The sequence below is a fragment of the Natator depressus genome, chromosome 2 (genome assembly GCF_965152275.1).
Source record: "Natator depressus isolate rNatDep1 chromosome 2, rNatDep2.hap1, whole genome shotgun sequence".
Lineage (NCBI taxonomy): Eukaryota > Metazoa > Chordata > Testudines > Cheloniidae > Natator > Natator depressus.
In genome coordinates this window covers 175,671,464-175,683,675 of record NC_134235.1, presented here as the reverse complement: position 1 = coordinate 175,683,675, position 12,212 = coordinate 175,671,464, and the positions used below count along the sequence as shown (strand labels likewise).

The 12,212-nt window shown below is 41.0% G+C and overlaps 1 protein-coding gene across 1 annotated transcript in view; it reads right to left on the bottom strand.

The window, feature by feature from the left end:
- The window catches only part of AOAH (acyloxyacyl hydrolase), a 119,934-nt gene that overhangs the window by 81,630 nt on the left and 26,092 nt on the right, over window positions 1-12,212 (bottom strand). Inside the window, exon 5 of the mRNA XM_074945344.1 lies at window positions 12,007-12,106. Coding sequence (XP_074801445.1) covers window positions 12,007-12,106 — 100 coding nt within the window. The remainder of the gene's footprint in view (window positions 1-12,006; window positions 12,107-12,212) is intronic.

The window sequence follows — 12,212 nt, the reverse complement described above, 5'->3', positions numbered from 1 at the left end:
AGGGGGACAGATTGGCCAAAAAGAGGGCATGTCAAGGAGAAAAGCCTCTCCTGCATTTGTACAAGTGGGTCAAAAGCAACTAGACTAATATCCCTTACACTTGGCAGCAGCACACAAAGACCTACATAGCCCCCCCAATTGCAGTGGAAGTGTCACTCTTTGGAATAAGAAATGTTACTGGGCCATCTATCCAACCAATCCCATTCACAAGGGAATTCACATGCACTGGGCACCATGAACATGAATGACAGCAGTAATACTAGAGACCTGTTCATATTGCAGTAGGAGGTAATCTATGCAGTGCTCTGTGAAGGTCAAATCCACAGCAACCACTGGTTCTCACAGCCAGGATCTGCCAAATATTCAGCAATACCATTAGGACTCAGCGGGTACTCTGGATACAAGAGGAAACAGCAAGGGGGCCTAGTTTTTATCAATGTCTAGGTTCTTATCAGCAGCTCCACTAATCTGTAACACCTGCTGTGTGTAGTGCGTCACAGAGAGCTGTGAGTAGGCATCTGCAAGACACATTGTGAAGCAAAGCTGGCTTGTCAAGCCTGCACTCTGACACTTCACTTGGGACTACACCTAAGATTAGGGCTTGATACTGAGAATCACTAGGAGCTCATTGCCTCTTTGGATCAGGCCCTTGTTTTGCTTGTTCAGACTTGCAGAATCCAAAATCTGGTGTGCACCATTGATCACAACTAATTTACATTTGCGGTTTCATTTTACACTTATTTTGTGCCTCTCTTATAGAATTTGTCCAGATGCGTTTTCTTATTTTGGTTAAATTGCGCCAAAATCTTCAGTCCACATAGACTGGCCTGAGAAAAGTGCAGAAGGAAGTGGGTAGTGGAGCAGCTGAGAAACTGCTTTGCAGCCACTCTCACGGCACAAAAATACGCTGGCCTCAGACAGTAGATCTTTCAGCCCTGCTCCCAACCCCACACCAGCCCCTTGCATGAATGCTGAAGCACAGACAGCCACTGTGGAGTAGACCTCTGCACCTTACTGTGGTGTGAAACCCTCCCTTCCGCCGCCCCACTATACAACCTTCGGGAATTCTTTCCCTATCCTTGTACAGAAGAATCACACTGGTTCCTTTGCCAAAGGACCCTTCACTGTCGAGGAGGTGGGGGATCCTCCCTCAGTTACACTCAGATATCCCTACTGATTGTGTTGACTGGGGTGTAATTGAGACTAGAATCTAAGCCACTGTAGCTAAGCTATTGGGGAACTGTTCTCGCCTCTGTTATAAATAATATTAATCCGATTGATGCAGGATACTGAGGGGAGGTATCTCCGTTAGTGAATGACAGTGTACTCTGGAACATATTTACACTCTCTTTCCTTTATGTATGAAAATGTTAATTTTTTACCTATTAAAATGTCAATACATTAAAAAGCTTCAGTAGAGGGAAAAGGGTAGCTCTATGGATGTGAGAAAGATCTTCCAAGTTTATATTTCACCGAAGTCAGAGACCCCTGTAATTGGGGTTCAGTTTTGTAAGGTGCCGAGTGCCTCTGGAGATGGACTCTGCAGATTGCTTGCAGGACAGGGCCCAGAACTTAAGAAAAATTTGTGAACTTTCATAAGAGCAACATCTTAATACCCACCCTTTATACAGCTTACTTTTTAAATAATACTCTTCCACAACAGTGACGATGAATCCCATGTGTTGTTCTGCTTTTATTAGGCCATCTTTTATAACCAGTCATATCAGTCGGGGGCACATTCTCCTGATTCCCTCAGCCTTTGTCATTCGTGTTTGGAATTTAGGAGCTGAGAATATGCCCAACTAACCTTGCTATGGAAGGAATCCCTGCCTTCTTTCTGTGAATTATAAGAATCAGTGAACTAAGAAATCAATTAATGTTGAACAGTTTTCAAACTGAAAGGAAAATTATATGGTCAGATCACAACTGTGTGAGTGCTTTGCTGCTGATCAAAATGGTTAGTCAGGACAAATTGCTCCTTTTGACTATGACCTATCAATCCCTCTTATAATCCGCCATAAGAACATAATTGCTAGCTTTAAATCCACTAGGCTTGAAGGCTCAGTAGAAAAGTTCAGTGCAAGTTTATATTTATCTGGATGGAGTTATAGATATCCAATGTGGGGAAAAGCATACTTTGTCGAGCCCACAGATTTAAAATATTAGAAAAAACAAGTGATGTTGCCATACTGCGTGGCTGGGATGCCAGATTGGATTTTTAAGCAGCATATACTTGCATTTCAAGAAACTACCATCAACATTTTTGCTGGAGATAAAATTCAGTTTGTCATTATACTTGATGTAGATACTGATCAAAGCAAAATTAATTAACTCAGAAATTTAAGGGTCAAAAATAAAAGGCAAACAATATGAGGAATAATGAAGTACAAGAATAACTAGTAGAAGAGTCTCTCTCAAAGCAAAGGTTGTTCTTTATGTACATTTTTATATGCAACATTATTCTGCCTACAGCATGAGCACTATGGTGCTTTTATTCTAAGACAATCTTTAAAAAATATTGGTTTGTAGCATATAACAAGTACACGAGAGGTGCCAATAAGGAGCCAAGATAATGTAGCCCAGTTTCTTCCCATTGGCCTCAATACATACGTGCATCTCCCATTTGCAATAGTTATCTTGAATAAATATTGTCACTAGAGTGCACCCAATTTTTTTCAGCAGATTTTGGCTTGTTAATCCCCTGACCCTCATTTTATATGGGAAAAATTGTCTTTCCACAAAATGCTAAGTCCAGTTGTCCTCTGTCTACTCTGATTAGGGACAGTCGATGATAGGCTCCATGTTTATGGAGGTGGCAAGAGTTTCTCTCTTATTCCCCTCTAGCATCCAGAGGACAACAGATTTTTAGCTTAATGGTCTTGTCCTATCCTTGGCTCAGAGCTCTATTTTGGAACTGTCCCTGTAGGCTACACAGCCCATGCAATCTCCCTTGCTGTAACTCAGCCAGAGAGTAACCTCTCTCTGCTGCTACACAGAAGAAGCACTGTGTGCCTGGGATGCTATTTGGTAGCTGATTGGTGAACTCAGACTCCTTCCCCGGGGAGGGAAGAACACTGGGTGCCCACATTGCCCTCCAGAGTAGGTCCGGCTCCATCCACGTTGATGAATGTGTCCCTGGCTGCACAGCCTAGGGTTGCTGCAATGCTACTGAGGGCTCCATGCAACAGAAGAGAGTCAAGGAAAGGTTGGGCACTACGGGATTTCATTTACCTGGCTCTTTCACTGCTGTCTTTTAAAGATTATACAGCCACATTTATGACTAGTACAACATGCTACAGGCATTACTGTGCCAGTCTGCATGCCTCTTCAGAGCCACTCACAACACAGAAAGACAGAAAGGAGAGAACAGAATCCTGCAAGAGGAAGCAGTGCATGCTATTACGAAAATGAAGCCTGGGAAAGCCCTGGGGGTAGGCATGGCAATAGATAACGGTCCAACAGAATTGTTAAAAGCGGTTGGTGACAACAGAATTGTTTTCATGTGGAAAATTTGCAAAGATGGATGGATGGATGAGAACAACAACTGGATGACGGGAATCTTTCTGCTCTTATCAAAGAAAGGAGACATAACATGGTGTAGTAACAATCATCTCCCTGATATTGCTTGAGACAAGTTCTGCTCTACCTTATCCAGGATTGCCTGAAGCAAATGATAGAAGTAGAACTACCACCACAAAAAGGTGGTTTCAGAGAGGGATGAGGCACACGTGATCAAATCACAACCATCGGTCACATCATTGAAAAATGCAGGGCGTACAATGCAGTTTCACAGACTACTCAAAAAGGGTTTGATACTGTCTGGCATGACCATCTTTGGAGGACACTGGCAGACGTGGGGATTCCAAAGCCCTTAAATGAACTCATTGCAAGTCAATAACATCAACAACAGACTTTGGTGTGAATAGCAGCAGGTGATAGTGAGTGGTTTTCAACCAGGCAGGGTGTGAGAGAAGGGTGTATCCTGTCCCCAAGACTTTTCAGTGTGCATGCAGAATTTATTATGAGACAAGCCCTGGAAGGAGCTGGGATTTTCACTGGTGGACATCTCTTAACTGACCTCAGATATGCTGAAGACACAAAACTCTTCGCTTCAGCCACTGATGCAATATGATTAAATGAATGTTGGAATCTGTACAAACAGATAGTGAGGAATATGGACTATTCCTGAATATGACAAAAACTAAAGGCATGTACTTTGAGATGACTAATAAAACCAGGATGCAAGCAGACATCATGATTAACCAACAAGCTATAAAGGTAACAGAATTCAATTATCTCAGCTCATATATATCCAATCAAGGATACTGTTCCAAAGAAATTGGAAGAAAACTAGGAATGGCTCACTCAGCCATGGACCTCTCTTACCAAAGTTTGGAAAAACCCTGGCCTCTCAAAATCTATGAAGGGTCAGCTAATGAAAAGCATATTTTTTTCCATAGTGACTTATGGATGTGAATCATGGAAAATGAATGCTGCTGACAAAAAGATAATTGAAGTCACTGTGATGTGGTACTGCCAAAGACTCTGCATATGTCCTGGACAGAAAAGATGATGAATGGTTAGGTCAGAAATATTACTGGAGAGAATCAGACCCTGCTTTCGGAAATCAACAAACTTTGGTCACATCAGGAATAGAGACTGAAATAACTTTGAGAAAAGTTATCTTGGAAGGAATGGTGGCAGGTCATTGTAGAAGGGGATGATCAGCAAGGAGATGGATAGATGGTATGCGGCAGACCACTGAGAGGTCAGCTGACTGTTTGAAGCTAGCAATGGACTGAGAAGGCTTCTGAAAATTCTGCTATGATGTCACCAACATTTAGACATAAATAAATGGATTTTACTTACTTATTTACATTATCATGTTTTCTACCAGCCTTAACGATAGAATCATAGAAGTGTGGACCTTGAGAGGTCATCTAGTCCAGCCCCGCTGTGCTGGCGCAGGACCAAGCATGCCTAGACAATCTTTGTCAGATGTTTTTATAACCAATCTTAAAAAACTCCAGTGACGGGGATTCCACAGCCTCTCTTGGAGCATTGTGCATGTGATTTTTCCTTCCTAAGTATTGTGCTTTGTGCTTGTGTCTTTACTGAATTTCATCTAGTTGAATTCAGACCAATTCTCCAATTTGTCAAGGTCATTTTGAATTCTAATCTTGTCCTCCAAAGTGTTAGCAATCCCTCCCAACTCAGTGTCATCCTCATATTCTCCACTCCACTATTTCAGTCATTGATGAAAACAGTGAACAGTACTGGACCCAAGACAGACCCCTGTGGGATCCCACTAGATACATCCCCCCAATTTCACAGTGAACCATTGATAATTACTCTTTCAGTACAGTCTTTCAACCAGTTTTGCATTCACCTTATAGTATTTTAATCTAGATCTCATTTCCTTAGTTTGCTTATGAGAATATCATGTGGATCTGTATCCAAAGCCTTACTAAAACCAAGATATATCATGTCTACAGCTTCCTCCACCTACTAGGCCAGTAACCCTGTCAAAGAAGGAAATCAGGTAGATTTGGCATGCTTAGTTCTTGACAAATCCATCTGGCTATTACTTATGGCCCTATTATCCCTCTAGGGGCTCACAAATTGATTATTTAACTATTTGTTCCAGTATCTTTCCAGGTATTGAAATTAGGCTGACTAACTATAAGTCCAATTAATTCCCTTTTTTAAAGATAGGTATTATGTTTGCCCTTATCCAGTCCTCTGAGACCTCACCTGTCCACCACAACATCTTGAAGATAATCACTAACAGATCCAAGATTGCTTCAGCTAGTTCCTGAAGCACACTAGGATGAATTTCAGCAGACCTTGCTGACTTGAATACATATAGCTTATCTAAATATTCTTTCATCTTTTCTTTCCCTATTCTGGCTTGAGTTCCTTTCCCTTTGTTATTAATATTAATTGTGTTAGGTATCTGGTCACAATTAACTTTTTTAGTGAAGACTGAAGTAAAATAGACATTAAACACCTGAGCCTTCTTGATGCCATCTGTTATTCTCTATCCTTCCCCACTACGTAGAGGACCTACACTTTCCTTGGTCTTTCCCTTACTCCTAATGTATTTATAGAAACTCTTCTTATTGCCTTTTATGTCCCTTAGGTGTAATTCATTTTGTGCCCTGGCCTTTAGATTCATTCATAATGATCCCCTGTATCCTTTTTTTAAAAAAAATCAGAACCTTTAATCCTTTCTCATTCATAACCCTTGTTAACAAGCTCTCTTTTCTAGTACGGTACATATTTATTAAACATATCATTTTCTCTTCTCACTCAGGATCAGTCCCTCAATTTTCATCTTCTTTTAAGAAACTCCTTTTGCCATCAATAAGTAGAGAAAGGAAAAGATTGGAAACCTTGATGAACAACACTTGCAGATGTTGGATTCACTCTTTCTATCTCTCATTCCTTACTCTTGCATTGTGCATCTTAGTTGTGGGCACAAGCAGCAGTAGGAGAGAAGGCTTTTTTGCTTCAGGCTATGTTTTTCAGAAACACATTTCTTATTAACATGGTCTACTCTGATATCACATACAACAACAGTATGGTCAGAAGGGAAGGCTGAATGTTCTGTTCTGCAATCTCACATGGGTTTGAAATATAGCAGGGCTGATTCCGCTTTTTATCTTTTGGAGGGAGTTACATTGAGTTACATGCATTTAAAGCACATGGATCTTTTGGAGGAGACCATGGTTTTGTGTTCTCTGGATTAAAGGTCTGTGGCACTTTTTTGTAAGAGCAGAGGATTGCCATGGTGTCCTTTCCTTTTCTTGCCCTATGCACTTTTGCTGTATTATGTGGCATGCCATATACAAGTCGCCTTCCTAAGTACCGCCCTCTCACCTGAGAAGAGTCTGCACTTCAGTGTGACTGGATGTTTAATATTTGTGAAGTGCTTTGGGATTCTGCTTGAGGGAAGCTGCTGTGTACATATTATATATATACACATATATATACACACAGAAACATATAGCTGCTGCGTACATATTATATATATACACATATATATACACACAGAAACAGATATGTGTGTGTGTGTGTGTGTGCGCGCGCTCTTTGTTAACTCCATACTTATGGTAGTAATGACAGCTATCAACAAAAGTGGAGAAGCACCTGGGAAACGAACTACTATTTTCTTTGTGGTTTTTGCATTTCATTTATTTCTAATAAGTTGTAGCTAAGTGAGGTGGAGCGGGAATGTGTTACTGCTCAAACTGCGTACTCTCTGTTAGGCTTCACCCAGAGTTCAGAGGCATTCAGATCAAGGGGCTTGGATCAGTCCCACCCTTAACTATAACGATTCACACTTACACCTGAAAAGATAGGTGAACAAGTTAAGAGTAAAGAAGATTTTTTGGGGCATTTTTGTTTTGCTTTGTGTTTAATATTTGCTTCTTTCATATACATTTGATTTCCTCTTAGCATATCAAGTCTGAAACTCTGAGAACTAGCCACAAACTGAGTGAGAATGCCCTCGCCAGAAGGTAGGATACACACATAAAAGTTCTCTCACCACCTGAGTGATTTGTATTGTTAGTGATTTGGGTAGTCTGGAAAACTGAATCAGGTACAATCCAGAATTTCTCTGGCACACAGAATCAGGGTGTACGCAAGTGTCTGAGGTTGTCTAAAACAATCAAACACTACAGCTTGTAAAGTAACCTGTTTCCATTAATTTCTTTGTTCTTATCTATCCTTAGCATCAGGTCCCTGTTTCACTTATGTATCAGCATGCCAATGGGCCACAGAGTTTCAGTTCCAATACAAATGACAGGCTAGGTTGTTGGTCTCATTCACCTGGCACAAAATTCTGTTAAGTCGGAATCACTTAACTCCCTTCAATATTATTGAGATTTCTGGCAAATCAATCTGTGTCACTGAGAGAAGGAGTAATAATTATAGTATTCAGATCAGAAGTGTAAGGCAAGTCTACTCTAGAAACTTTTGTTGGTACAATAATGTCAGTTAGGGGTGTGATTTTTTTTGCAATGTTTCTATACTGGCAAAAGTCCTAGTGTAAATACTATTATACTGGCATAGAAGTGCTTTTCATAGAATATCTTATTTCCCTGGGAGAATTGGTACTAGCTATACATTCAAAAGCACTTTTATGCTAGTATAAGTTGTATCTACAGTAGGAAGGTTTCTGGTACAACTATACTGGCAAACCTTTTCTAGTATTGCCTATACTTAATTCTCAGAGACCAAGAACCCTGACAAGCTATGCTGGATAAAGACACTGAGCTGTAGTGGATGCAGACATGAAACATTTTAAAAGCAGTGCTGGAAAGCAGAGTCCCTCACAACATACTACTAAGCTTTGTTTTACACCATCACCTGATTCCTAAGTATGTAAGCTGTATGAACTTAGAATGGCTAACTCATCAGTAAGTGGGTGTAGATAAGTCTACACCACAGCTTACATATTTCCTCCGACTTTGATCCATATTGCTTTCACCATGTCAAAAGAGAATAATAGATACCAGATCCGAAGAGCCCATTCTCCTCACAGGCCTCACAATACAGATTTGCTACGGGACTGCTAAAGTATTCTCTGAAGTGTACAATAATGAATGCGTGGACATGGAATCCTCTTGTTTTCACAGCATATAACCAAGATAAGGAGATAGGCTGAGATTTCCAAAAGCCAGCACGGGGCTTTAGACAGTCATTTCCTATTTTAATAAGGACTCAGTGTCAACATCCCTTGAGCAGCTTTGAAAAGCACGCCACCTTCCCCTTCCCTCTCCCCCAGTTCCACTACATAGAGTAAATGGGTAGTTCCCCCACACAATCGCTCCGTGGCCATCCACCCACACCGAGTTGGTTCCACTGTTTTGGAACATTCTACAGCTCCTGCTGTGCTAAGTGAATTTCATGCTTCATGACGAGAGCAGTATTTTTAATCATAATTATCTGAGTCTCCTACAATAATCAGGGAGCATTAATGGCTATAGCACAAAATTTAATTGATGTTAATTTGTTAGAACAGTGACTCTTATTTGCTGAGTACATTTGCCCTTGGTACAGCAACATGTTCATTTATAAACATCAACATTACCGTTAACACTAATTGTAAAATATTGATTGAAAAAATTGTTAAACATCAAAGTGCCATTAATATTTGTTGTCATAAAGACAATTAAAACAAAAAATTATGCTGTCCTATAAAGAAAAGCAACTACATATTTATTGCATTCACGTTGCCAGTACAAATATTGCACTAACTCTGGGAAAGCGTGCATCCAAATACATAAATGATGTACCTGAAAATCAGTAGAGTTGAACGAAACAGTCATTAGTATTAAAATCTTGTTCAAACACTTGGCAGGGAATTTAGCCAACATTTTCACGTTCATATAACTGAAATGATCAATCAAACTACAAACTGAAGGAGCAAATGTGAAGTAAACTGGGTTTTATGCATCTGAATCCCTGAACTGCATATTAAAGTTTTCACCCACAATTCTTACTTGTCACAGAATTACCGTGGACAATTTATCAGTCAATAGAGCATGGTTTCTAAAGGAAACACCTTCCCCTCCTCCATTCGTAGTTTCTTGGGGTGTCCAAATAGTTAAAGATTCAGGGGAAAAGTTGGGGAGGAAAAACCTCTGTTAATTGATCTGCCTGGCTGGTGATGAGAGACAAATGAAGCCTGTCAGAAAGAGTAATAAGCAAACACTGATGAGCCGGAGAAGATTTGCAGGAGCCCCAGAATAACACTGGGCTGGGCCAAATCTTGACTTTTAAGAAAAGTTTCCAGCCATTTTGTTTGCTGATTTATTCTGAAAAATGTAATCAATGTGAACAGCTCTCTAGGGTTGGAAGAGGCAGGCAGAAGGGTTCCAGTTCTGCTGTAGGAGACTGGTGGGGGTGAACCAAAGATCAAATATGCAGACACACAGGATGAAGTCTTGGCCTTATTGAAGTCAATGGGAGGATTGCAGATTTCAGATTTGAGATTTCATCTCCACACACTTATTTATACAAAGAGTCAGTTAAATTTGGGTGTATCCCCAAATCACCTCACTAACCCCTCCCAGAGTTCTTAGGCTGACTCTCTGCATAGCAGTATGATAATGGTGGACTGGAATAAATTATTTTAAGTGGAGGGAGTGGCAAAATATACTGTGGCCATCTTGGCTTGTTAAAATGTTTAGTCTTCTCTGAGGATGGAACTAACCCAACTGCTGCTGGCTCAGGGGTAGATACAGTCTTTAGGTACAGCCCTAGGGTATACAGTGCACTAGCCCAGGAAGCACTGTGCTTTCAGAGACACTTCTCTGCTCTCTTTAGGCACAGTTCACTCCTGCTTTCCCCTTGTTCTAGATGGTAGGTGTTTGCTGCTGACCTAGGTCCAAGGTAGTCTTGCGCGTGCAGAGGTCCGAGGGAAGTTCTTGCTCCTCCTTTCTCCCCCGTATAGGCACACCATTCAGATCAAAATCTAGTCCACTAGAAAAACTATTGCCCCGGCACCTTCTGGAAGGGGAGCTGCCTTTCTGCCTTCCCCCCCAATGCTGCTAGGAGCGCACAGAGGATGCACTACGTAGTCCCTCCACATACCCTTACCCACTGCTCCTGGAACACACAAGAAAGAAAGAAAGAAAGAAAGAAAGAAAGAAAGAAAGAAAGAAAGAAAGAAAGAAAGAGAGAAAGAGAGAAAGAGAGAAAGAAAGAAAGAAGCAGGGCTAAACTGCTGCTGCAGCACTATTACTACCCCTGCAGCTACTGACACCACCATTGCTGCTGTGAGTGCTGGGGAGGGGTAAGCCCAGTGAGCCAGGAGATACTGGGGCAGGTGCCGGGGTGGAAGCAGCGGTGGATTTATTTGTGGAGAAGAGTATGTGACTGGTGGATTTTTGGAGGAAGGCAGGAGGAGTACAGGATTGATGCAGTTTGTGGAAAGGTGGAAGGGGTATTTCACTCAAAGAACAAGTTGCCAGCTGAGTCAGAATATTATTGAGGGAACCACTTGGTTAAAGTCTTGGCAGCACAGCACCGGAGCTGAGAGAGGTTGCCCCCCACCCCTCTATTGTGTTTACCATCTCTCACACCACCTGTAGAATTGCCATTGCTGTAGCTGCTATGTGTTGGTGGTGCGGTGGGGGGAAGTTAGAACATGTATGCAATGCACACATGGTGTAAAGTGAAATTTATTGTCATGCTCAGTGGTTGGCACTAATGAAGTCAGAGAAGTGGGAAGTCAGTTATTTTCCCTCTTCTAAACAGCAACAGAATTTAAACCAGCTCGCTTCTTATGGACGTGATTCAAAGCCCACTGAAGCCAACAGAAAGGCTCCGATTGACTTCAGTGGGTATTGGATCAGAGACCACACACAACATTTTACTCAGATTTAGATTTCTGAATTCTGTCCCAGGTTCTATAGATTTTCAGAAATGGGTGCCTAAATATATGGATTGATTTTCAAATGGGCTGAGCAACCCAATATATCTCACAGATGACAGTGGAACATGGGCATGCTTCGCACCTTTGAAAAATCAAACCATTTCTATTTAGGTGCTTAAATATGCATGTAAGTACCTAACTTTGGGCATCTATGTTTGAAAGTTTGGATTTGTGTATGTGCGTATTAGTGTTTTACTTGAAAAACTGGATGTTTACTTGTATATAACATGGAATCCAGAATTTTACTCATTCTAGGGCAAATGCACTCACACACAATGGTGCAGGAGAATTTACCTCTAAGATTCCCCTTGTGATAAATGGAGACTGAGAGCCATGCATCTGGTACTACAGACAGCAGGATCACACATAGTCAAAGAAACAATTAAGATGTACCATGTACCCTTTATTCTACTGAAAGCTTTCTTGAACTGTCCACATTTAAAGTGTTTCTGCTTGCAATTCAGTGCATGAAGATTGCAAACTTCATTCTTTCTATTGTACAATTCAAGTTTAGCAGACCTCTACACTGTAATTTCAGAAATCCAAGCATAACTTACCTCAGGAGGAGGGTACAAGTGACAAAATGGTTGTCCTGCATTCTGTTTACACAGCTTAATGGAATGGCATACCACATCAGCATTCATTTTATACTTTAACCTACAGGGAAATGGTGCATAACAAAGACCATTAAGCTCTCCTGGGTATTAGGAAATATAAACTACTTCAATGGAAGGGTGAGTATCCAGAATACTAAGACCCTTAA